The sequence below is a fragment of the Osmia bicornis genome, chromosome 7 (genome assembly GCF_907164935.1).
Source record: "Osmia bicornis bicornis chromosome 7, iOsmBic2.1, whole genome shotgun sequence".
Classification (NCBI taxonomy): domain Eukaryota; kingdom Metazoa; phylum Arthropoda; class Insecta; order Hymenoptera; family Megachilidae; genus Osmia; species Osmia bicornis.
Window position 1 is genome coordinate 3,845,591 of NC_060222.1, and position 27,105 is coordinate 3,872,695.

Below are 27,105 nucleotides of genomic sequence, written 5' to 3' on the forward strand. Positions count from 1 at the left end.
GATGTTTAAATACAAGCACAGACTGCAATCGCATCTGACGTCGAATTTGCACAGGCGAAGATATCGATGATCAAACATTTTCCGATCTCTCCGCGTTTTCCATCGGGCGAATATTTTTCCATGAAAACGAGAAGAACGATGAAACCGTGCAATAAATATTTTGTCTATTTTCAATTGTCCGTTATTTTAATACGAATTTTTTACATCTGGGGCTTCCAGTGAATTGTACGCAAAATTGTCTAACGAGAATCAATAAAGGTTCCATGATGACCGATCAATCGAAACGTCTAATTTTCCTGAAAAATTCTCGAGGACGTTTACACGATTCTTTTCCGCTAGTAGAAATCCGCGAATCGAGGGAAACTTGAAATGTTAACTTAACGCGATTCGCTTCTTCTTTTGCAGCGTATTGGCAGAAAATGTGGACCTGCTTTCAATGCGGCAGACAATACCAATGGCGCGCCTCTTTGAAGAACCACGTGCGGGTGGAATGTGGCAAGGAACCGTCGTTCACCTGTTCGATTTGCAGCCGAAAGTTCAAGCACAAGCATCGCTGGCAATCTCACTTAAGATGCATGCATAATATTAATTTGTAACAAGCACCGTTTCCTCTTCGAGCCGTCTATATCTGGAAATTCACGATTATTCGTCCACGATTACTTTCTCGTCGATTAACACCACCGAAGAAACTAGCATGCCAATAAAACTTTGGTTAACAATAAACACTGTTTATGAAATATTCCTCGTTCAAACGCGAACACGTCTACGAAGAAGACGACGATTCCAGCGTTCTACTTTCATCGCGAAATACGCGAAGAGTTAATTAGCGCGATCGAGCGTTGGCACATGGAAAGAGGATCGTTGCTTGCCTTTTGTCTCATCGAGATTTCCGACTGGTCATCTCGAGATCACAGTTATCGTCAGAATTTTGTGTTACCCGTTACACATAGCTTTTTTAGTTGTTTTGTGCGAAACGTGGCGTGCCTGAAGCAGCTTGATTTAAGAGATAACAAAAAATTAAAACAAACAGATGGTAAAAGAAAGGAGAGTATGAGATTAATTTGTCGATTTTTCTTTGCAGCCACCTCGAAGAAAATGTGGTGGTGTTACCAGTGCGGCAAGCAATACATGTGGAGAGACTCGTTGAAGAAACATCTGCGAGTCGAGTGCGGCAAGGATCCGACATTCGAGTGCCCGATTTGCGGCAGGAAGTTCAAGCACAAACACCGTTGGCAATCGCACGCTAGATTGATCCATTTTCTCAACATATGACCTACCGAGATCGTCGATTAATTAACTAGTCACCGTTCGGCAATTCCGCGTCCGCCGAAAATCGTCTGTGCTCGTCGATCGAGCAGATCGATCGTGATCGATCCTTTCTACTCGATCCATTGTCATTTGCCCCCGTTTTCCCCACCGTGTGCGTCGAAACAGAGAGGAACATTCAACGATGTTAATTATTTTTAGGAAATAAACGTTACGTATTGCGAAAAGAAATTTTCCAAGTTCCCTAAGACTTTAAACGTGAAAAGATCAGAAAGGAAGGAAACGGTAAGATGTAACATTTTCAATTACGGCTCCTGTGTCTATTTTTCTACCAACTGGATCGGTCTTTCATGATCAAAGGTACGAGGTTAAGTGTCCCACGAATGCGAAGAAAAAGCACGAATAAATGTCACCTGTTGTTGATCGAATGAAATTGATTTTCCTGAAACACATTTACGAACAAGTGTTCTTTCTTTCGAGAAACTTTTGCACTTTCCTCAATTTATAAACCGTGCACTTTCTCTTCGCTTTTCAGCTATCCGACCTTTTCCCATTACACGTGAAACTGTAATGTAACGATATCGTTCCGGAGTCTCGTGTAACCTTTCTATTTCGTCGTTTTCGTCCTAGGACGATCCTGTCCCCCCTTACTGACTGGTATTTCGTTTCTGCTCTGTTTTCCAGTGCCCAGGCTCACGGTGAAGAATATCGAGAACCTGCAGTACAAGAGGAGACCGGTGATTCACAAGTGCACCAGGTGTGGCAAAGGTTATCAATTGGAAACGTCGCTGAGGAGACACCAAAGGCTCGAATGCGGCGTCGAGCCGAGACAGAGCTGCCCGATTTGCGGCAAGAAGTTTATGCATAGATTCAAAATGACCCATCATTTGGCCTCGTGCAGAAGAAAACGAGATTACTATGGAAGCATATGAAGCATTCGCCGTATTCTGCCTTTCAGCCAAGCAACTTCTATACCAAAATATTCGGATTTCACGAAATTCAGACGAACGGGTTTGATTTTTCATTCCGTCATCCCGGAAGTATATCTTTTTTATACGTGATATACATATTTATATGATGATGGTAGATCTACCATAGAAATTGAAGACAAAGTATCGAGAGAAAAAGATGCTGCTCAACGTGAAAATATCAACCGGGACTGTGTACAGCTTTTACACGATGCAATAAAACGTTTTCCTTGAATATAAAATCTGTTCAATCTGTTCCATAACTCCACGAACACACGGAGCTCGTGTTCTCTTATTCGCTGTGCTTATCCACTTCGACTTTGAAATAACAATTTATTTTCCAGCTTGCTGTCGCTCTTTTATTTTTTCAATAGTATCCTCTATTTCCCTGATCTCTTCGAAGGCTGCGCTCGAAAGGGTCCGTCGTTCATCGTAGACGTGTTGCGCTTCAATCTCGCTTGATTCTCTGAACGTCAGAGTAAACTCTAGTTTCCCTTATCCTGCCTCGAGGGTTTACGGAAGATAATCAACGGTCTAACGAACGAATTCTCTCGTTTCAGGGCTTCTGGCGACGATGCTGCTGAGTCAAGAATCGCAACAACCCCGGGAGAACAGCGACTTGGTCTGGGATCACGTGGCTATGCTCGGTATGCCGTACAAACCGATCAGAAGTTGGAGGAACTCGAAGGACGCCGATCCTAAATACATTTGCAACAGATGCGGGAAAACGTACAAGGCTACCACGTCGCTCAGTCGTCACAAGAGGCTCGAATGCGGCGTGGTGCCTTGCGAGGTTTGCCCGATCTGCGATCGAAGATTCAGGCACCGATTCGTATTGAACTCCCACATCGTCGGATGTCGCAGGAAGTTGCAGAACGTCTCTCAGAAGAGCACCGATCCACTCGCGCTTCCCGAAGAACGGGAGTAGCATTCGGATGCGTTTCTCTGAAGCTTTCGCGGAACCGCAACCACCTACCTCGTTGCGTTACCTTTCACGAAAAGAATATCATTTCTCGCTGAAACTCGTTGAAATGAATAAATTCATTTTACCGAATCGAATCTTTGGTGAATTTCAAGAAGATTTCGTGCGAAGGCATTCGCAGATGTATCGTCTCCTTGTAAAAAGTGCATTTACAAATCGATTCAGTTTTTCTACAGGTACTGAGAAACTGTGCGAACACATTTGTAGAGATAACGTATACGATATGTATTAATGTTTCGTCGACTTCAAGTAAGCTCGTTCGATGAAACGAAAGTGACAGAATCATTTCCTGCGCTTTGTATCCCGCTGTTTTATATGTATTGATAAATAAACGAATTTTAACGATCGAGCCTGGTTGAATTAACTATGATACACGGTTTCTTCATCCGCGATCGATGTATACCTTCTCTTCTATTAATCATAGCTCATTTTCTTCGCGTCCCTCTTCTCTATCCTCAGGTATTTTCTCTTTCTCACCTGTCGCTGTTCGTTCACCAGTGTGTTACTTCGACAGGTTACCCAATGAAGAACGTCTGGAGCGATCATCAGAGCGCGTCGATGGACGACATGCTGCTGAAGGAGAGGCACTTCGAGGCGATCTACTTCCCTTACTGCCCGGACGATCCTAACGATAAGCAACAACAACAACCGCAACAAATACAGCCGCAATTGTTCATCTGCAGTCTTTGCGGCAGGGAGTACACCTGGATGTACAGCCTTCGTCGTCATCAACTGCAGTGCGGCAACAAGGAAGCGAGGAACAAATGCCAGTTTTGCTCGAGGAAGTTTTATAGACGCGATAGACTGAAAGAACACGTGCTATCTCATCACTCGAACATGATTTAGCGAACGAAACGAAACTAATGACTGTCTATCATTTGCACTTCCAAGTGGCCGATGGAAGTACCGATTTTGACACGTACCTGTAGAAAATACGTCTGTGTATCCATTTTCGTTCTGGTGTTTCCTCTTGTTTCGTAAGCTGACGATTTGTTAAAGAATCTAACAAATTGTATTTTTCCTCCCAAAGTAACACGAATTTAATAAAGCGACTGTCGATTAATTAATTTGTAGATAAAGCTACGTATTCCTTCTCCTGATGCTTTTTCAATTAACGTTTGGTAACGAATTTTTGTAACATTCCAGAGGGCTACGAGATGGACGAGCTAGCTGCCTGCCAATTCGTCGGGGATACAAAGGACGTGAAACCGTTTCCGGAAGTGGTCAGACACCGCGTGCAGCGCGTCGCGCACAACTCGATGCAAAGCTACGTGTGCGGGGAATGCGGAAAAGCGTACACGCGGATGGCGAATCTTCGCAGACATCAGAGGCTCGAATGCGCGAAACAACCGAAGCATCGTTGCAGAATATGCTGGAAGACGTTTTATCGAAGATACGTGCTGACCAATCATCTCAACACCAAACACGGCGCTTCTTGAATCAGCGAGAAATCCTCGTAAAACTTGATAATAACTTAATTGATATATTTACGTTTTCGATTTTGAGAATTTCCATTTATTGTCAATAAACGTTTGAGATGAAGAAAAGAAACGCGTTTTGTCTTTGTAACCCGAAGGAAAATGGAGGCGAATTTCACGCATTTTACACGCAGACCGTTTTCGAAACGGTCGAACAATTTGTGTTTCTATCGATGCATGTGTTTTTTTCCCCTTTTCCATCAAACACGCCACGAATGTACATACGTGTGTCTCTGTTAACGCGAACCGTTCGTTCTTCGCAGGGAACCTGGGCGATTGGTTTCTGAAGCAACAGAACGAGTACGAGATGCCGCAAACCTTGTTCGACTTTGTGGCCAGCAATTATAATGTCGCTGATACGGGGGAACGAAGGAAGGCGGCGAAGACGGTGATGTGCCAGGAGTGCGGCAAGAGCTTCTCCAGGCTCGACAGTCTTCGAAGACACGAGAAGAATTATTGCCGAGTGAAGGGGGACAGGCTGTTCTGTCGTTTCTGCGGCAAGAAATTCGTCAAGCCATTATCGATGATCTCGCACGTGAAAACGATGCATTCGAGTCTCTATATAAAATCGAAAACCCAGCAGTAAACGTTCGTGATTAATACCTTTCGTCTTCTTTTCCTGGATTTTTCACTTTTTTATTTCACCTGCCCGCCAATTAACAACTGTAAAGTGTGAATCGATAACAGGCAATTGTAACGATCAGACATAATTAACTGCAATAAAGGATTTTGCAACAAGTGCATTGTTATGATTTTTAGAAGGATAAGTTTTCGTTGAAGGAACGGGTTATCCATCGATCAAACATTTATCCAGCTTCTCGGTTGTAATCAGCTTTCTTAATTACTAACAAAATCCATCCACGCGGAAGCGTCAAGGTCGATCGGAACTAAACGAATGCATGTTTCCTTTGGCAAAAATGTTCGAATCGTTAAAAATGGTCGTTTTTAACGGGGAACGTGTCTTTGCAGGCGATAAGTTGCTGGAGAAGAACGCGGAGACGCTGGAGGATGACGATGGAGAAGATTCGAAGATTTGCGAAGTGTTCCACGGGCAACTACCGATGAATTATTTGCTCGGCGATTCGAGCATCCTGAATTCCGTGGAGACGAGCCTGCTTCGTAAAAACGTGAAATCGCATCAGCAGTTTCGCTGCGACGGTTGCGATCGAAGTTACACGCGGATCTACAGCCTGAAGAGACACCAAATGAAATGCGACGCGTTTCTGGAGAATTTACAAGGAGAGGCCGAGTGGTTTCATCGACAAAAGTTCTATTGTTCTCAATGTGGCAGAGGTTACAAGAGATTGGACACTCTGAGGAGGCATCAGAGACTGGCTTGCGAAAAAGACAACGTCTCGACTCCTTCGGACAAAGCGACTTCCTAAATTGATCGATTAAACTTTGCCCAATTGTACCGTGTCGAAATTCCTCCTCCAACTGTATTTGAAATTTGTTAGAATTTGAATATGATTTTGTACACGTTTGGGTCCGGGAATATCTCGCATGCTCTAGGGGGAAATTTGCAAAATGAATGCTAAAGGTGTTTGCTTGTTTTCTGTGAGTAATTCGTCGTTATCCTCGAACGTAGAAGATAAACAGAGGATCGCGATCGCGTGCTCGTTGCGTTATCGAGCTTCGCCCTAACTACGAGACTTTGTTTTTTCAGGAGAAAATGAATGCGCCGAGGTGGATCCTCTCTTGATCGACGAATTCGAATCGAACACGTGGGATACGAGGCGTTACCGATGCCAGTGCGGACGAGCTTACAAGCACCATAACAATTTAAGAAGGCACCAGTCCATCGAGTGCGGCAAAAATCGGATGCGACATTGGTGCATTCATTGCGGGAAACGTTTTAATCGAAGATATCAATTGAGTCATCATTTGATCGTAAACCATAAACATCGATGATCCTTTAATTTAAATTCTCTTTGCTTGTTTAATTCTGTTCCATTCGACGAATATCCCTCGGTTTTTAAGATAATGTTTCAACAAAAATATTGTACGTTCGAACGAGAAATAAAACATAATGTATTTTGAGAAAAAATGAATTTTCTTTAATTCATTACGATTGATTTCGCGAACGATGCCCACGATTGGTGTTTTGCGTTCATTTTCAGCCGGAGAAGAAATTACGAGAACAGTTCCTAAGCGGTTTCTTTTCTTTCTTGAATTTCAGATAAGTACTCCCTGTGGAAACTTGGCTTAGGGTTGCCATCCGAATTTCAACCCTACACCAGCAACACGGACGTGTCGAAACTTGAAGCATTCCAGTCACGCGCCGACGGAAACTCGCTCAACATTTGTTTCGGTTGCGGGAAGAGGTACAAGTGGAGGGACAGTTTGTTGAGGCATCAAAGGGTGGAGTGCGGTAACAAAGAGAAAAAGTTTTCTTGCAACCTGTGCCCGAAAAAGTTCTACCATCAGTACAAATTGAACGAACATTACCAGGGTCGGCATAAATTACCGAAACTTCGTTAAAACGTTACTCTTTTACGAATCTCTAGGAAATTGTCGTTTCTTAAAGAATTTCGCTACTGTGACTCGTATATGGAACAAAACTCTCGCTACACACTCAATCGATGTTCACTATAAACGTTTATTTATTTATTTATACAGGATGAATCATTTATGTGCGACAATAATATAACGGGGCAGGATTCGTCGAATACGAGCCATGGTTAAATTACTTGTACGTGTAATCGATATCTTTGAATATTGAAAACAAGGAAATGTTCCTTAAACGATCGTGAATAAGTATAATTTTACGCATTGTTATCACTTGTCGTTAATCAAGGCGATTATACTGACTGTAAATACGGATGCTTCTGATTATTTTGTATGCTAAGCGTGTAAATTTCATTATCTAAATGTATACGAGGATAACACGACGGCGAATGGTTGTAACTCTTGAGAATCACGGCTATCGTTCTATTTTCTGATAACAAACGATATCAATTTTCAACTTACTGATCATTGTACACGAATCAAGAACCTCGCTCATCTTTTCTACAAAATAAAGCAATTCATTAAAAAAATAAAAAATAAAAACAATAATTGTCGATTCAATGAATGCTACACGTATCGATCGAACAGAAGGACGCGTTTAATGCTGCTTGTACGAAAACTTAACGCGCTATTTAATCTTAACGGCTTCTCCATGTGGTGAACCTGATGCTCGTAAACGTGCCCATAACACACGCTGAAAGGGTTTAACCTGTCCTAAAAAATCGTCTCGCGAAACAACGAGAGTTCTAACAGGGAATGAAAGATGTAAATCGCGTTCGATGTGCCATTTCGACGTGGCATTGAACGTCCAAACGGCACTCGACGCGACTTACCGGATTATTCATAAAACATACAGCGAACAGGGCGGAAGCGAAAGATCTTCGCGACGGAGATACAAGATAATTTCACTTAAGTGTAATTGCTTTCATGGTGATCGGTTAAATGTGTCCCCTAATCTGTGTAAGTCCACGTAAGCCCCATCGACGCGTATGAACGGTGGTAACCATCGGTCAGAGAAATTCCAGATTTTCCAGGGAAGCGAGCTTAAGGAACTGCGGAACGATACTGATCCCCTTGTCTATTTTTTAGAGCGGAAGTACTCGCCAGGTGCAGCGATCGAATGGTACTATCAGTACCAGACTCTGTACCTTCGATTGATGGCGGAAAGTCATCAAATGGCCACCGAGAATCCGGCTTCCGAAGACGAGTGTTCCAGGAAGATCGAGGGTACCGGAAACGACGACGAGGACTCGGCACGTTCGGAGGAAGTACTGGAGAATCTACCGAACGCGATTTCGTTCGTCGGAAAGAATGCTACGGCCACGGGTATCCGCGATTCCTCGAGCTACTCATGTCCCCGTTGCGGAAACGCTTACACGAGACCGCACTCGTTGAGCAGGCACATCCGGTTCGAGTGCGGCGTCGAACCGCAATTCGAATGCCCGGTGTGCCACAAGAAATCGAAACACAAGCACAACTTGGTGTTGCACATGAGAACCCACCAGAAACATTAATCACAAACTAGCCTGTTCGAATGATAATGTTTCAAATAAATTTTGCTCGCTTATCGTTTTGTAATTACACGCAGACTGACTTGCTGCCATTGTTGATTTTTATATTAAACGAGATTACGCGATACGGGATAGAGTTACGTGAATTTATGACGTTCGTTTATCTTGTTGCGTATTGTAATAACAGATGTTTTTATAACGATGTTAAAGTATAAGTTTTTAATAGATTTGTTAAAAGTACGAAGGTTTGCCGACTGTTCGATGCGAACGCGCATCGATCGATACAGTGCCATTGAATAAAAGAATAGAGAAGAATATATATTTACAATTGTACGCCAATAGAAATAAATATTTTGTATTAATGAAATGTTATTATTTCGAAGGATAAGCTGTTAGAGAAGAATTTGCTTTTTCGTATAGAGTAGTCGATGTTCAATTAACTAGCTGTTGTATAGAAACGCGATTGCATGTTACGAGTAATTTGCAATCAATCGATACCTAATTACTGTTCACAGCGGGCTAATCTCAGTTGCAGAATACGCAGTCAATTCGATCATCGAGGCTTGATTTTTCGAAGAAAGATATAATTATTTTGCGACAGCATGACTCGACATAAGGCCTTCAAAATTACCATATCCTTTTTTTCATTGTTAACATTATTTTGCTGTGCCAACATGCTTTTTCTACTTTCGTCGTCCTTCCTTTTCGTTGCATCGAACGTAAAGCTGATTGTTTGACGGAACGCTTAAAACGATGTTGCAGTTTGGAAGGTGCTGAAGGATTTGGAGGAGGGTCCACCGTTTCTCTGTCCGAAATGCGGACGTACTTATTCCCACAAGTGCAACTTGACGAGGCATTTGCGGCTCGAGTGCGGCGTCGGGCCGAGATTTCAATGCGCCTGGTGTAAGAAACGATTCAAGCATCGACATCACTTGCGAGACCATCAAAGAATCCACCTTTACTCGAATTGTACCTTTGAACTGCGAAACTGAAACAATTTCTTTCCTATCCCCCTCGTTATTTTATTATCCCCACACGGAGAACTTATTTATTTATTTATCCAGCGTCTAATAGTCACCTAAGTAATAAATCGTAATTTTTTTTCTTGTTGTTTATACGTATGTTTTAAATTTTATACAAATCTGTTGTTATACTTCCTTTTTTTAAATCGCTACTAGTACTTAATTGCTCGAATTAAAATGACAAAGTATGAAGGGCATTAATAAATGCATCGGGTATCAAAATAAATTCTTTACGCTAAAGTATTAACGAAATGATGCCATTTTTCAAAGGACTGTTAAAAGAATACATTATTTTTATGAAACTCGATGTACATATAGAAGATTGACAAGGGGAACTATCCAAGTGTTACACTCACTTATTAATGAAACTTTAAATTATCATTTAAAAAAAAAAAAAAAATAAGAACCAAGGATTTGAACCGAGGACCTTTAGATTGCGAGTCATGTGTATAACCACGGAGCGGATCCATGACTCGCAATCTGAAGGTCCTCGGTTCAAATCCTTGGTTACCAACAATTTTTTTTTTTTTTTTTTATGATAATTTTCATGTAATAGTTATTCAAAAACAGACAAAGTATCATTAAAAAAAAAAGAATGTTGGGAACCAAGAATTTGAACCGTGTTGAACTCTAGATTGCGAGTTGTATGTGTGAGTTTGCCATACTTCAAAATGTAAGGAGTAACTAACTGTAATTGTTAATATCTTTTAAACAATTAGCCGCCCCCAAAAGGGGGTATAGGCGTATTTAGCTCTTCGAGCTCTACAAGCTGGCAAAGTTTCATTAATAAGCGAGTGTAACACTTGGGTAGTTCTCCGTATGAGAGCCAGTGAATTAGGATATTTTCAATGTTCGTAATCAGTGTGATCGTCGAGTTTGTGCCAAAAAAAGGTATTAGTAAAGTATCTGTTAGCGTGTAAGTCGTAAATGTATACTGTATAACATAAGGAAAGTAGGTATTTTCTGCAAGCGAAAGGGAAAATATATTATGCGCGTATACGTGAAAAGAATAAGGGAGAAGGAAATGCTACAAATCCATAGAAAGGGCCAAATGGCCGTGAACGAATCCGTCTGAATCTTTTGTAATCCGGTGCTTTTTGCATACTATCACGAACCGCGGAAAAAGGGGCGTCTTCGCAGCTTATATCGAACGAAGCGAACGAGAACGATGGTTCAGAGAATAATTGCAAATACCTCTAAACCGTGCCAAAGATTACTCTCTAGTTTTTACGTTGAAAAAATCCGTACAGTGAATGGTACCTCGGTACCTGTTGTTAATTATAAGACAAACCCGAAGATTGTATTTTCGTTTAAAGAGAAAAGGAATAATGTAACGAGTGCGTATCCTATATTATTCGAACGAATCGTACTTTCTTATGCAAATAATAGTGCAATACGCGTGATAAACGCGACTTTGAAGTTGATACGTCAACAGCTTTGATAGATTTTTGCTAGACGATTATAAGTATATAAAAAGCGCATCGATCGTCAGAGAAAAAAGGGAACTATTTTGTTCTAATATTAAATTCATGTAATTGTTGGGTGTTCCGTAGCGAAAGAAAGTTTAAATGCGCAAAACAGAGCTTCCGATATGTGTGGCAATGATCCTACAAGTACCACAAGTACAAGCAAGTATCCATTTGAGAATTAGAGGCTGCTGCGAATAATAGTCCGGCGATTAAGTTAAAAATTTAAGTCGAATTTTAAAGTTCCTTTAATATTCAAACCACGAACGCGTAGCTCTATGTACTTAAGCGGAAAAAAGTGTGATTTTTCACTGTTTCATTGGCCTGTAATTCATCAACGATCGTGTAATCGTGAAGGCGAATGACATACGTTTATTCAACAAAAGACATGTACCTTTGCGAATAAAATAAATTTACTTTTTATGAAAATCAATAATATGATGTACCATTAAACTATCGTAATTGCCGCGTGAATTTACGATCTGAAATACCGACTGGAAATTATAATTGTCAGCTGTCCTGGTGCGCCACCATAGCTTTAGAACGAGGATCTTAGGAACTACATCGGGGAGGAAAGATCGATGGATCATACAGGTCGGTAATTAAGGAACAACAATTTTTTAAATGCATGATAAATTATTGTGGCATTACTGCAAAAGTGAATATTTAAAGATAGAGAAAGTTTTAATTGACTGCCCTCGTGTTTGTAGATTGGGCATGGTAAATCTACCTATATTTGATTTGTGATAAAACAGTTCCCATCCTTATCACCGTTATTTTGAGAAATGATCGACTGACGATATTACACCGATTGCCAATAAAAAACAGTTAAATATCAACTGATAGTAATATATTACCGATAGATGCAGCTGCGGAATAAACATTCCGGGAATTTTTCCAACTATTTTGAACGCGCTCTGTATAAAAATACGCGCATTGGTCGGAATTTTTCAAATTAACTCTCCTCTCGATGCGTAACGCGAGATCCAGGCAATTACTGAATCGCAATGACCGATTAAACGCGGCGATAACCAGTTATCACCGATTTTCTTTTCGTCGCATCGCTGAACTTCGAAACTGCGTCTCAGAATTCCGCACGATCTTGAATCGGAGCTGCGGTGCGGAACAATAGCTCGGGAATACAAGGCGCCGGGTAATTTCTAAATATATCGTTGCAAAGAATTCGGCGCTTCGTCAACGTGCATCGCACGTGCACCATTTTCCTATTGGCCTTTCGACACGGTGTGCAATTCATCGACGACCTTGGGGGTAGATCCCTGCATTTCGGGACCGGCGAATGGAAAAGGGTTGGATGATCAGTAAGGAAGGAAAGAAAGAAAAGGGCGGGAAAGGTAGGAAATCGGTCCTCGTTTCGGGATATCGGTGGTGATCCCTTTTTAGAAAAAGGAAGCATTCCTGCGCGCTGACGTTTCGCGTGGCCACGATACGTGCGATCCAGCAGGAACCGCCGCCAGAAAATCAATCCGAAACGTCATGCCGTTGTGTGTATCAACATTGGAAAATCAATGGTAACCCGTGACGTAGGAGTCCCGCCTCAGAACGAGCCAATAGGCTTGCGCGCTAGTCCCCACCGGGGCTAACATTTACACCTACCCACACGACCGTCGGCGTGCTCATTCCGTAGCAGACTGCTGCACCGACCGGACGCACGCGACCGCGCGACAGATCAAAAACAATCGTTGAAAAGGCAGCACGCCGAGGCTACCCGTAAAACGAGAGAGCTATATCCGTGAAAGCGCACGAGGTGTATGCAGTTTTCCAGTCGACACAGCGATACAACGTGGACTGCGTCGTACCGACGATCCAGCACTGGCCACACGTCATCTCCACGAATCGTCCGATTTCATCGAACACGAAAAACCGATCGCCGTCGCTCCGACACGTAATCGACCCAGGCGGCAACTAGATCCTCGATCTTTTCCTCCAGCAAAGACAGTTTGCGTGCGTTTGTCCAAATAAATAACAATTGTAAAAGATAATTTGTTTGTGATTTTCAATTAATAAAGACAGAAAAGAGAGAGAAAAAAAAAAAATCAGCGCGAAAATAGCGCGCAAAGTGCCGGACGAAATCGACAGTTGGAAGGGTTAAACGTGTTCGTCGCCGCACCGAGGGACCGTCCAGTTTGAACTTTCCAGAAAGACGGAGCGAGAAAGACGAGGACGAGGCTCGAGTGTGTACAGTGCGAGGAAAGGAAGGCTTCTTCGCGTGGAATAAAGAGGAATAGTGTGCGGGCTCGCTAGTGCCGGCTGCTGTCGAGATGGCGTTTATGATGCCTGTTGTGAAAAACGAGTGGGACATTTACAAGACCAACCGTAGTCGACGATCCTCCGAGTGCTCGAATCCTCAGGCTTGTCGAAGTAGGAAGGTGGGTAAGCGTGTATTTCTCCGCGACGCATCGAAGGAAAAGCGCGGGAAAATAGGGATCGAAATATACGAAAAATTTGTACGAATAATTCGTGGAAGATCGCGCTTACGCGAGGATGAATCATCGACCACGAGTTCCGATTCCTAGACCTGCTATTTTATGCATGCAGCGCAACGGTAACTGGCAAATTCTCGCGATTACTCGGCATTCCAGCGATCCGTTTCTCCAGATCTCTAGTTGAACGATTGCCGCCTAAACCAGCAGCGCCATCGAGCGTTTCATCGAACCAATTCAAATCTCCATTGGCATATACGGTAGATCATTCCCAAAAAATGTCCAATCTCTTTGCCGACACGGTTTCGTACGAAGGGACGCGGCGCGGCGTGGCGGAACTCTTGGGCATACCTCTCTCGCACGGCGTGACGTAGGTTGCGCAACTTTGATTCTCAGTTTCGTAACGTATCGCGCGATAATCGGTGCCTTATCATTCTTAATCGCGCCACGATCCGTTGTGTTACCGATAACGGCATCAACAATTCTCCCAGTCGGATACGGACACACCGACGCGATTCCTATCGCTTCGCCATCGTTACCGTTACAATCTAATCAAAGTAATTATCTAATATTTGAATCGATGAGAATGCTGTTTTTAATGTAAAGATCAAAGAACGCTGTTGACCTTCTGCGACCCAATTAATTACTCAAAGAAACTTCTATAATATATTGAATGAAATGAATTTGGCATATAGAATAGAAGAAGAGTTTAAATGCGAAAAGCGCACGAATGGTTGCGCGAGGGTAACTTTTGTCGTTCGGGTTACTATTTGCGTCCGGGTGGCGCATGGCCACGAATCGGTGACCCGTTTGTCTTCGGTGGATTATGTAATTGGCCGCAAGCAGAAGAGGCGAGAATCCGCGGCGAGAAATTCGCCGTGTCGACGAATTGGTGCCGTTGGTGCCGTTCGATGCACGTGCGCGGTCGCAACTTGCGATTACGTGTTGGTTTGCGAACCACTGTTCTTCGATCGCACGGCCTTGTCTGCAACGCGTCGTTGGATTCGAGCTAGGAAGCGTTGTCCGGCTGACGGGATCCTAATGGGTAGCTGTTAACGATCGTTAATGACGCGACCGCACCACGTGCCGGTTGAACTTGTCAACGCGTTTCGCATTTCCACCGATTCCCGTTCCCTATCGTCGAGAGGTTGCTCTCGACGTAGATTTCACCCGTCGCGTTGGGTAGCAAAGAGAATTCGAAAGTATCAAAGTTGCGAGTCGGATGAAACCGATGATCATCGCGATCCAGTCGAATATGAAATATAGGTTCGAAGTGAAAGCAGTCAGCGTATCTCGCGATCGTTTTTGAAAGGCAGACGACGAGTAGGAGTCACGGACGCTATCGCTAATGTATCCCCGACGAGGAAGGGTTTGAATAAAGGAAATCGGTATGTTTGTTATGTCGACAGGTGTCGGAATGCTCGAAATCCGAGGGCCCTTCGTTGTCCACCTCGCCAGGCTCGGACTTCTTGACGTCCCCGGCTCACCGTTCGGTCCCCCTCACCTCGCGCCACTTCTCGAGGACTTCCTCGAGGGCGTCTCAAAGTTCGCTGCAGAGCCCTAGCAAGAGCACCGGCTCGTCACCGCCGAAAACCGGCAGCTCGAGCTCCTTGAACAAGTTCCACAACCGACTGGTCGACAAGTTGAAGAAGTCGTTGAAGAAGGCTGAGGACAACGCAGAGGACCAGAGAAACTTGTCGTGAAACAGCCAGGGGGTTTCGGGCCGGCCACCGATTCCCGGCTCGAAACCGATCGAGATCCGACGCACCTCAGCACCCGTTGCCGCCCCCACCAAGAACAGCAACGTGGTCGCACGATCCTGCCCGGATCCGTCGCCCTCGGCATGGTAAACTTAAACAATAGCAGCAACAACAACAGCGGCACCAGCAACAGGGACAGGAGCAGAAGTGCTAAACGAGAAACGAAGCGAACGGAACAAGGGAAAGTCTCCTGTTCGGTTCGCCACCACGACGACGATGACATCGATGAAGAGCGAAACGATCGTGAAAATCGGAAGAAAAGTCAACTGCCGAAATCGTCTAAAGTCACGATCGTTCGAAAAGATCCTTGGAACGTGCAGTCGTCGTTGAGGAAGTATCGAAGATCAAAGATCACCAGCGAGCGGAAGATTTTGAGAGAAGATTTTTCCAAGGTCAGCGGAATCGTTTCGATCGCTTCGAAAGAAGATCTCGCAAGAGTTGGAGACATCGAGGCCGACGTTGCTTCCAGCAGCCGAACACAATCTGGTACCCAGTAGGTTGCTACGCTCTCTTCTACGTTTCTCCTCCGACCAAGCAGAAACCTCGCGAAGTTAAACTAAACGAAAAAAAAAAAAAAAATCAATTCAATTCCTTTTCCTCCTCTAATTTCTCCTGATTGGATCGTTATTCACGAAGATGCCCGTTAACTTCGATCGTACAGAAGAATTCGCAACAGATCGTTTTCGTGTTTCATTTTCAGACCAGCAAAATGGGGAAGCAAACGGAGAAAAGCTAAAGATACAGAATCGATCGACAGCCGCGGCTTTCCTTTCTAAAAATCTTAATAACAATCGGAACGATCGCGGGAACCGCGATTTCTTTCTGATAACTGTGAGAATCTGTTTAGGATGATGCAGGGAAAGAAAAATAATTAAGGAGACGAGAAAGTGAGAGAGAAAGGAGAGAGCAACAAGGGAAGAACGAGTCGCTACTCGATCCAGAAGGAGGCTCTTTTTAACGAGCAACGATCGCGATGCAAACCGGAAGACGAGGGAGCACGAGAGAAGAGAACCGACGAAGAGGTGGCATCTAAACCAAGGGAAAGAGAGGTACATAATCGCGACGGGAATTTCGTCGTTCTCGATAATGGCGTGTACGCGTTCAAGTGTGCATTCGCAGGCGTGCAAGTCGCGCAAGGTTCGCGGCCAAATCGGGATCGTTACAAGATCTCAATGTCCGCGCCTGAAAAAAAGCTTAGTTCCTTCGTTCGTACGTTATCGCGCGTATAGAATCTTTAAAAAACGACTCGATTTAAGCGTCACACGCGACATTATTTTTCGTTTCATTAAAGAAATCGATCGTGCCGCGAGCGGATTCTTGAATCATACCGATCTTTCGAATTTTTCTCGCGGTTCGCTTTCGTTCGAATTCTCCACGTCGAGCTTTTCACTCGTTACGCAAACGATAACCATGGTGAATGTGTGTTTTTGAAACATTAGGACCGGCTGAGAGAAAGAAAAAACAGGCGTCGACTAAACGAGGCGTAACTCGGCTCCAATTCAAGGGAGCTGTTCCCGTAAGAGCTTCTCGCACACGGACAACCGGAAACGCTCGTTTTCGTCGTTAACGTTCGGATCGTTTGCTGCCTTCAAAAGGGAATACGCGTGCGTGCGCGCGAAAAAGAAATGAAAATAAAGTAAAATAAATCTGCAAGCAGATAGAGAAACAGGGGTCACAATATATAACATATACATATATTATATTATACACATATAGGTGAGAGCTGATGAAAGGAACGGCGCCTAAGGAGAGACTTATTTTAATCGCGCATCGTTCGAGCGAGAGATATTAGCTGTACTTACACACGTACATATTTATTTTCAAACTTTTGTTACGTCGTCTCGCGATTCTTCCAGGCGATTGGAAGATCTACGCGAGCAGCAATTACCGTGTCGAGACGATACTCGTGTACTCTTATTATTGGAAAACTTTCGATGCATCTCCAATCGGTTCGATTCGATTCGATTTGTTTTCGTTCGCTCGATTCGGTTTCCGATTCGGTTCGCAGTTGATGATATAAGGCGAAACACGTTCACGGTATCGTTTCGACGCGATCGTATTCGCACACGACACTCTAGGCTAGAGGTGACGATATTAAACCGCGAAAGAGATATTTTCTTAAAAAACGATCCTCGCAGTGTGTGTATCGAGATGTGTGTGTATCGTATACCGCTTATTTCCTCTGTCCCGCGCCCGAGGTACTCGATTTTGCTGTTTTGATTAGTCGTTACGAAGCGTTTGTTAAATTCTTGCATAGTATAAACGCATTACTTCCGTCGGAAATTAAGCGATCTGTTATCCGTTCTACGTCGAACAATTCTTCTAACCGAATTGATCAAAATCCCGGGAAATCGAAGATGAAGAAGGAGAAAAGTGTCCTCGAAATTCGGACGCAGAACGACGTCTTTCGAAGGCATCGAATGAAAAATCACAGAGATACCTTACGTGTAATTTCAAGAAAAAAAAAAATATACATATATATATTAAATTCGTTTCTAACGCGCGATGAAAATAATCATAGACCAAAGAATAAGAGTGGTTGCCTTTCCCGCGCAACTATGTCTTATCGATTACGCTTCTATTCTTTTCCATCGAGCAGTCGAAGGTACGATGTAATATTGTTTGTTTTCCGTTAATTGCAACGTAGCTACAAACGTCAGCAAGATTATCGACTCATTTTCGATTCGACAGTATTAAGTATGTCACGCGTAAGATAAAAAGTTTTACGTCGAAAGCATAGTGATACACCGACGACATCTTCTGCGTCCACCATTTGCCCGTATTTTTCGTTGTCAGACAAAAGAAGAAGAAACAAGAGAAAGAAAGAAAAAAAAAAAGATACGAAGTAATATTACGCGTTTCCTCCTTATCGTTTTTTGCAAAATTACGAAGTGGGAGCAATTAAACGATACCGCGTGTAACTCTGTGATACCGTAAGCTATAAGGTAGAATTATTTTGCAACGATCGTATAAAGCGAAAAATGAAAATAAAAAAGAGGAAAAATTGTTGTTGAGGAGATGTTTATTGTTACGACGAAAATTCGTACGAACGCTTCGATTCTCCGTCAATCAACGCGCGTTTTTTGACAGCGGAAGCGAGAAGTTCCTTCTTCGTTCAGCGAAATAAAATGCATCGAAACGGCTCAAATTGCATTTTATTCGAATTCTCTGTAAAAATACAGACGAACAAAGGGAATTTGACAAAATATATATATATTTCCTGAAGCTTAAGTATCTTTCTTTAATTAGTAACCATGGCAGTAAATCGATGGGGCGCAAAATTAGAAGAAAAGAGGAAAAATTCACGAATAAGCTGAATGCTACGTAGGGAACCGATCCGCTAATGTTGTCGTTTCATGTAAGACTGCTTTAGAAAAACAGAAAAAAAAAAGAAACAATAGAATTTACCGATCGGATGTTATAAAACGTGGTGCTTGGCGGAACGTTGGAACGCGCGGAGGATCGCGCAGAATCGCGAATTTCCGCGACGATTTCCCGCTCCATCGTTTCGTCGGTTAATTTGTACTGATTAGAAACAGTGGTGTTATTAGAGTTTAAAGATTGACGAGATAATACGATCTATTTATTACGGCGGCCTCGGACCGCGGAGTAAACGTGGATTGGGACTCTTGGTTTTTCTTAGCTTCTTTACGCGTAGCGTTTTGCCCTTTTGTCGGTGAAAATGTTTTGTAAAACGTTCGTTCAATGTAAACGATGATAGGCTTAAAAGTATATATTTTCTAGCTGCTCTTTTTTAGCTCGATCCACTTTCATTCTACGGTCACAATGTTCGCGCGATTACAAAGCTATATGAATATGTATACACGTATCAATATATGTGAACATATATAAGTATATTTGCATGTATTGATATATCATACAATGCATACTTACATACATATATATATATATAAATATTATATAATTTATTATTCGACGACTTAACTATTTTTTGTATTACTATTGCAACTATTTTACGGTTATTCGTTATACCTCACTCGGGATATTTTGAGCTGATTTTTAGCGCGTGGCTGAGGAGATGAAAGCTACGAGTAATCTGGAGAAATTTTTTGTTTTCACATATGTATATATTAAAGCACGATATTCGAACTGAAAATAAAACACCGTGGTACACGTAGAATAAAAGATTTTTAACGGCCTGAAGCAACCTAAAATTTTATCGTAGTACGCACTTTTCTTCTTTTTATTGAAATTACTTAAAATAGTAGAGAAAAGTGCTTTTCTCCGGGCTAATTTTCTTTTGTTAATTGTTAACGAGACGATCGCTCAAGGCCCTTGCTCCTCATCCATGACGATTGAATGTCACTGCCAAAATCCCCAGGATTACATAAAAATGTAGCGTGTACATGGTTGATAGACTCGAGGAACGGCTGTCGTATTTTTCACGACAAATCGTCCTCCGCCATCGCGAACCTCTATCATCCCCTCACTATCTTTCGATTTTTACCTTCTGTATTTATTATTCCTTTTTTCCTACATAGCGGCTTCATTATTGAACAAATAAACCCGTAACGCTCGCTTTTCTGCGGTCTCGAAACTGTTTTCGAAAATGACAATTTTTCAAAGCCCTATTATCTTATCTCCTAACGAATTTGCAACGAGTACGATCATCGTCGAAAGAGAAGAAAAAAGAAGAAGAAAAAAAAAAAGGTATGAAAGAAAGCGAGATGATGGGTGCACATTCCATAAATATAATTATACCTACTTGTATAAGGTAATGAATCCGTTAGCGTTTGATATAAGACATTCAAGTAAGGATATTACAAGCGAAGATAATAAATGACTAATGTATCTAAAGTTTGAAAGCTTACAATAGACTCGGTTTATCATTATCATGTATCGTGATTTTTATGTCATGTTCAATAAATGAGTTTTAAAATACCTTCGAGATATTACTTCCTACCTATCCTGAAAGCAATATTCCACTGCAGACGCAACCGCAGCCGTAATAGATCATTCATCGATTCTTTCGTAATGAGTCACGCGTTAATACATAAGTACAGACAGGGTTGTTCATTAAACGATGACCAGCAAAAACCGTGCTGCGATATCAGAGTTACGCGGAATTATTGTGATTCATGATTAGGTGATTCGCGTTGATTCGTCATTAGCGTATATATCGCCGATCGGAATCTCGATCGCTGAAGATACGAGAGAAAGTTTCTACTTTTTCATTGAACCAGTTTCGAAACTTTGCAAAATTGAACAAAGTTACTTTCCAGGAGTTCGATAAACCTGACCTACGGACGTAACAACCTTTGACTTGTTTCCTGGGTTCAGGAATTGAAATTCGGCCGATCGATACCGTATAATATTCAAACTGTACAGCGTTCGATTTGAATTTCGAGTTGAGAGGATAAAAGGCTCGAGTTCCGAGAATATTCCTCCGTCACGAATCAGTGAAATTTCGTGAAGTTTGAAAACAGAGTGGGAAGAATGCTGCAACCTGTGTTTTCAATTAAATTCATCGACGCGATCGTTCGTCTGACGCAACGAAACGCACCCTGACAATTTAAACCGTTCTGGAATATTCGCATTCGGAGATCGGTTACCGTGAAATCTCTTATCGGTTCACCTATTGTCATTGCGTGATAAAAATTTACAGGTAATCGTTAAGCGTTCTAACGCAATCGGATTTACGGTAGTTCGATAAGCGCCTTGAATAAGAATTATCCTTCGAGTAAATCGATTTCGCAAAGCGTAGCCACGAAATAAGCAAATATATAGTTATTGTTTCTACTCGAATGAAATAAAAAGGAAGCTGCGCCAAAGTTATTGGAAACGCGATATCGCGGGACATCGATACTCTCGCGGTTTAATTCCGTCTAGTCGAAGGAACAATCGCAAAAATCTTGAAAGAACCTAATAATTTATCGTGACATTTCTCATTATCAAGATCCGTGGAACAATCGCGAAAAGTATGAAAGATAAGGAGGATCGATATGAGTAAGAGATCCGAAGCTATCCGCGTACGTACGCAAGTACGTGACATTGTCAGTAAAATCTCTGTCCCTCGGCTGCGTTATCAGTAAAATTTTTTGCAAGATTAAACCGCGATATCGAGGTGGAACAAAGAGAAAATGTCAGGAGCGATTTTCATCCTTTCTCCCACCTTTCGTCGAACGATTCTTTGGTTGAAAATTTTATCGAGCGCCTCTGAGAACGGAACGAACGAGGCTTGAAACGCGAGTCGAGGATCTTTAGCCACGGAATGCGCGTCTGGTTACGCCAATGCTTTCCGCGAATGGAAATTTCCACGCGACGTGGGGACTCGACACGTACGATTGCTGGTGTGTCATTGCCTGGCTTATTAACGCGAAAATTGCACCGGTAAAAATACCTGGCGCCTCGCGAAACGTCGCTAATAGGAAGGAGAAATCCGATCGATCTCCGATTCGTCCACGTTGGCGCCATCCGGCCCGGAGATCGGCGCGCTTCGCGAATTTCCGATCCAGCGCGATCGTTCCTCAGCCGCTAATCAATTCGTCGCGGTGGTCCGCGAATGCAGGAAGGAAAGGAAACGACACCCACGGCTTGATATCGCGTTCCGAATTCGTTCAAACGCATCTGCCTGTATATCGGTATTCTCAGAGCCTCCGCCTACACTCCGCTTTCGCTCTCTATCGTCGTCCGATTACCGCTTTACGCTTCAGGATACGCTCTATCCTCTTCGTTCTATCCAGCCCGAGCGACGATTTCTCGCGACCTTAAAGTACGATGCGGTTCAGAATGAACAGGCTCGGCCTTGGAACGGAGAGCACCCTGTCCTTGGCCGAACGAGAGTGTCGACCGGTGATACATAGCTCCCATGCAGGATCGAAAGGTAGTCGGGAGAGTTAACGATGTCTCGATTCAACGGTATTTCAAGCCGCTTTGCGTACAAACAAACAAATTACTTAACTCGAAATTGGGTCTATTTAGAGAGACCGAGGCTCCGAGACCTTGCTATTCGTAGAGCGACCGACGACGACGGTGCGAGGCTACCGAGGGACCGAGGAAATAATGAAACACAGGTAGAACGCAGTTCGGCAAAGAATTCAGGTCGATGGACTTTCTGGCTGGTACGGAATAGGGTCGGTGATCAATACGTTCGCGCGACAGTACTATTTCTAACTCGGTACGAATTATTCTTAGAATGCAACTGTTCTAGCAATTCGTACGATCAGCACGCGACACGACCGATCAATCTACAGGATCGTGATTTATCCGGTTGTTTGTATTCGAGAAGACAACCGCGAAGATCGAGAGATCGAACCTCTTAGCACGTCGCGACTCATCGTGACGAGATCCCACTCGAGACACTCGAGACAATAAATTCTTGAACAAACGAAACTCCGTTCCGGAAAATCGTGCTAATCAAGAACGTGTTACACTTACTTTACTATCGATACTAGTAGGAAGTCCTTGATCCTCGAACCTCGCCAATGTCGATTTCAGCGACGAACTTGCGAACAACTTTTATAATTAGAAATTTGTTTCACGCGATTGTGCGATCATACGCAACGTTCATGTTTACGTAGACGAAAGTTGAAAAACAAATTTTCGTCAAAGCAACATTGGGGAAGAAAAAAGATTGGTTAAAAATTTTCCGTTATCGTCGCACAATTGGCAAGAGAATTGTAATGAGTTATGTCTTCGATGCCCTTCGGGTTATCGGAAAGGTTTTATCGTTACGAGGAGGAAGCATCGTCGATGCCCGGCCAAGAGACGCCACTTATTTCTGTTCTTATCGGAATAGTTGTTAATAATAATAATGCACTCCTATTGACGGTCGTTCGACGAACAGTAATACGGTAAAGAAGCTACGCTGCGTCGGTGAAGAAAATTTGCAACTGGCAATAACATGTTTGTCGTCCATCGATATCGATAGCTACTTTAGTAGGAAACGGAATTGATTTCTATGCGAATCTATCCATATACGTAACAGCCGTACTATTTCCGTGCATTTGTCTCCAGTTTGCTTCTGATCTTTGAATTAGTCATAGCAAACGAACTCTGATCTCGCCAAATAAGCAAACAAGAGTTCTGTTTACGCATTTAATGCTTTTATTCTCCTCGCAATCGTTACAAAACCGACAGTTGTTTTCAATCACGTGCCGATCACCCGATTAGTTCGATAACCGTGATAATTGTATTCGAATAAGGATGCTATTGACATTCGCTCGCCTTCGAACGATCGTCAATTCTCTTAAGAATAAAAAAGCAGAAGAAACTGGATGCATCTCGCGAGAGCGTTGCAATGTTTCCGGTGTCAATGTTAAATACAAGAGACAGGTAGACAGAGTTTTTGGCCGTGCATCGAGGGATAGCGTGACTTCGAAGAAACTGACACAGATTTCTAGGAAATACCGACTAACTAACATCCGTCGTTTTCCCGGATGCGACTAAACCGGGCAAGTTTGACGCACAATCGGTGTATCGAGAGTCGGTTGGACGACAGCCTGGGTTTAGAAATATTTGACAGTGGTTTGGTAGCATGCAAAGAGAGCGTGAACGTGGGATCGGCATACGCGTCTGTACTTATAAGTAAGTCACCGCGTCTACCTTGTTATTTTCGGCGTAAAACCGACGCAGGTCGGTGGCAAAGAGAGGCGCCTAGGGATCGCGACGCGTCGTCTCGACACCCACGTGAGTATTTCTACAAGTACACTGTCACGATCGCTGCCAAATCGTGGCAGTTCATCGGCAGATTGGCCCGAGGCATCAGGGAATCCAACGTGACGCCAGGAGTTAACGTCATCTACGTAGGTGCAACCGCGATCGTCAAAGGTCGGCTCGCGTTCAGAATAGATACGACACTTTTCATCTTTTTTATCTGAGAATTCTAAACTGGCTGCGAAATATAATCGCAAAATTCCAGGTACACCTTTATGCAGCTGCAGAATCGTTCTCCTATGACCTATCCTAATCCTACCTCGTCCATATGCATGCCGGAGAAGAAGATATCGACAAAGCTGATTAAACGCGTTCCTCGGTGTAACGCGAATGGTTAAATTTAGACGAACGTTTGCCGTATTACGCGCCATATGAATCAGGTATGAACGAAACGATCGCGTGGACAGACGCGGAGATGAGGATGACTCGAGTCATTTAAAATTCGCCTGTTGCGAATGCTGGTGGAATGCAGCTGCGTGATAGTTTCGTGGTAAGAAAAAGAATGACTGTTTAAGGGACGCTGTCCACCCTTGCTGCGAATGATCGAAACGTACGCAGTTGGCGCGACAATTCCATCTGCTTGGCATCTGACACCTCGATTGGCGCGCACGCGATACTCTTCGAATCGCGATACCAATATCGTTCGCAATCGATTCGCCTTCCTAATTGTGCAAATCGAATGACTCCGATGGCACAATCGATAAAGCGCGTACAGATCCTTAGTATAGCTCGATATTGAATTAGTGGCATCGCGCGAAACATCTCGATCGCGATGCACGCGAAGGAACGTTTTAAAAGAAAATATGATCGCGTCAGTATGAACGACATTTGCAACCGCTGTTAAAAAGATGTAACATCGTAGAAGACGGTGATTCGATCGCGCAAAGATCAGGCTCGATTTAGATAACCGATATCGTTTTTATAGCGACAAATTTCATTGTGCATTCGCGTATCACGCCGCCAGCAGGACACCGATCATGAACGGATCTGGCACGGTTTAAAACGCGATAAATTCCTGACGCGACCCGTCTTTATTGCCAAATATTCGCGTAAATAGACGCGCGCAACCGTCCAAATAATCTTCTGTCAATTATTTCGGTAACTTGTTACGATTTAGTCGATGCATTTGGAAACGTGACGATCGTTTTCGCGTCATAGTTTCAAATGTATCGCGCGTATGACGAACCGATCTCGTTCGAGGTTCGATCGACCTTGATACGAGATCTTGGATTCTCAGCAAGGACGATATCCATCTGGATGGAAGTTCTCTGCTGCCGTCTGCCGAGACCGATTCGCTTTTTCAAGGGAAACCAGTCTTGGCCGGGCTTCTGTATCGGTTTTCTACCCTCCATACAGATGTCGGTGTAAGGTTTTGCCATCGACCGGTTACCGACCAGTTATGCGGCAGTTTTAAAGTCTAAAACTGCGCACTTGCCAGCGTTTCGTTCTCCAGTTATTTCCTGACCGATCTCGTTAGTTGTTAAATGAATTCTTGAATTCTCGCTCGTTCAAAACGCCGAATGATTCGACGGATTGTTAAACGATGACACGATCTTGCTATTTAGCCGCGGACCACGCACGTTTTATCGTCACGCGTGAATCTTTCCGGATAGACGATATTTTCATCCTGCTATAAATACTACATTCAACGGTCAGCGAAAACCGCGATATGCATTCGATGCAGATGCTTGAATAATCTCGATTTCGTTTTCTTTTCAGCTCGGTTAACGATCGCTCTTGGTTGCAAGAGTGTTACGCGATCGAATGGGATCCTTCTAACGAGTTTTTCACAGTTAAATTGAAAGAAAAGAAAAAGTGACGCTTACTCGCGATCAAGCGTGTCTGGCTTTTTTCATAATTTTCATTCGTACGGGGTACAAATGAAAATTTACTGAATGAGAGCTGCACCAAGGCTCCCCTACGACCCACCTTTCCGCCGTATCTACGCCGTACTCAAATGACACTGAAAGCACGGATGCAGAGAGCTCCGACCGACCGAAATCAATACCATGTTGGCCTACTACGCCGTGGCCTTCTTTTCAGCTAAATCCATTTGCCGCGGAACACGATAATAACCAATATGCATGTCCCCTCGTACATCCGTCAAGCATATCTTGTTAAAGAAATTCTCGCGAAACCACGTGTCTCTGATATTAACTTATGTAATTATCAGCCTTTTCAACACGCGGATACGTCATCCGTGAAATCTTATGTCTAGCCGTTAAATTCGTCGAGTGGATTCTTTGTTCGTCGCTTTTAACGTTTGCGCGTTAATCGACAAATTTGTACGATGAGAAAATAATTATTGATGGATAAAAAAAGAACCAGACGACGTTGCACTAACCAGATCGAACGCTTTCAATCGTTAACGCTAAGCCTTACGAGGTAAGGTTTCTCCGGAGGGGGGAAACGAAATCGAGAGGAAATCCGCAAGGAAGAGTAACCAATTAACTGTTCGACGAGTAATCTGTCAAAGGTATTAATTAATCCGATTGGATCCGGGTTTGAACTTAATACGCTCTTGTCATTAGACGAAGAAGATTATATATGATCGTTGATTGTGTACTTTAAAGATATACACCGATATACACTTACAAACGGTTATTATCCTTCGGTGCACTATCGATCTTGGTCAAAGAGTTGGATGGGCAGGAACGACGCAATAACAGGAACGTCGTCGCGACGTCCTGGCGCCCGCGACTATGTCCGTGATTCCTTTTATAACAGCGAATCTACGTCTAGTATACCAAACAACGTAATAAATCTAAAGCGATCTTTAAGAGCGTTTTATTTTTAAATAAAGACAATCAGCTCTTTTTACCAGCTGTCTTTATTTTTTTTCTTACTAATTTGCAATTGAATGAAATCATTCATTCGAGCGAATGCATTGAAATCGTGTTACACGTGTTTTACCCTATTACCAATTGATGTTTTAATTCAACGTGTGAAACCGATAGCGATACCCTTCGTTCAACGAAGCGGATACATTGAATAATGCGTTACATCCAGTTTTATTCCATACCGTCG

General features: G+C 43.1%; 3 protein-coding genes and 1 long non-coding RNA gene across 8 annotated transcripts in view; all 4 read left to right on the forward strand.

Annotated features, from left to right (window-relative positions):
- Positions 1–6,671, forward strand: part of LOC114873055 (longitudinals lacking protein-like) — a 113,881-nt gene extending 107,210 nt beyond the window's left edge. Inside the window, exon 7 of one of the 4 annotated variants that reach the window (XM_046286437.1) lies at positions 5,664–6,270. In XM_046286437.1, the coding sequence (XP_046142393.1) occupies positions 5,664–6,079 (416 nt within the window). In that variant the 3' untranslated portion in view covers positions 6,080–6,270. Of the gene's footprint in view, positions 1–4,362; positions 4,671–4,957; positions 5,357–5,663; positions 6,271–6,360 lie in introns of those variants that run through there. The other 3 variants (XM_046286447.1, XM_046286453.1, XM_046286464.1) reach the window with 3 other exon arrangements.
- A 6,114-nt stretch (positions 6,672–12,785) lies between these two features.
- On the forward strand, positions 12,786–20,304 carry LOC114873165. Its single transcript, XM_029181197.2, has 2 exons — positions 12,786–13,588; positions 15,052–20,304. The coding sequence occupies exons 1-2, from the start codon at positions 13,481–13,483 to the stop codon at positions 15,343–15,345; spliced, it is 402 nt and encodes a 133-aa protein (XP_029037030.1). The 5' UTR covers positions 12,786–13,480; the 3' UTR covers positions 15,346–20,304.
- LOC114873155 lies at positions 15,486–20,304 on the forward strand. 2 transcript variants are annotated; one of them, XM_029181175.2, is made up of 2 exons: positions 15,486–15,895; positions 16,103–20,304. In XM_029181175.2, exons 1-2 carry the CDS (start codon positions 15,486–15,488, stop codon positions 16,176–16,178), a joined length of 486 nt encoding a protein of 161 aa, XP_029037008.2. In that variant the 3' UTR covers positions 16,179–20,304. The 2 variants fall into 2 exon arrangements, with proteins under 2 accessions (XP_029037008.2, XP_029037020.2); XM_029181187.2 differs by having other exon boundaries at positions 16,250–20,304.
- A 3,408-nt stretch (positions 20,305–23,712) lies between these two features.
- Positions 23,713–26,402, forward strand: LOC114873182. Its single transcript, XR_003788892.2, has 2 exons — positions 23,713–24,051; positions 25,798–26,402. It is a non-coding gene; the product is annotated as an uncharacterized LOC114873182 (long non-coding RNA).
- Positions 26,403–27,105: the final 703 nt, after the last annotated feature.

What these genes read in the sequence shown, in the direction of transcription:
- LOC114873165 (XM_029181197.2), top strand. Translation starts at nt 13,481, where the DNA reads ATGGCGTTTATGATGCCTGTTGTGAAAAACGAGTGGGACATTTACAAG. An exon ending in AGGCTTGTCGAAGTAGGAAG is followed by an intron (nt 13,589 to 15,051) that starts GTGGGTAAGCGT and finishes TTATGTCGACAG; the next exon opens with GTGTCGGAATGCTCGAAATC.
- LOC114873155 (XM_029181175.2), top strand. Translation starts at nt 15,486, where the DNA reads ATGGTAAACTTAAACAATAGCAGCAACAACAACAGCGGCACCAGCAAC. An exon ending in CGAACACAATCTGGTACCCA is followed by an intron (nt 15,896 to 16,102) that starts GTAGGTTGCTAC and finishes TTTCATTTTCAG; the next exon opens with ACCAGCAAAATGGGGAAGCA.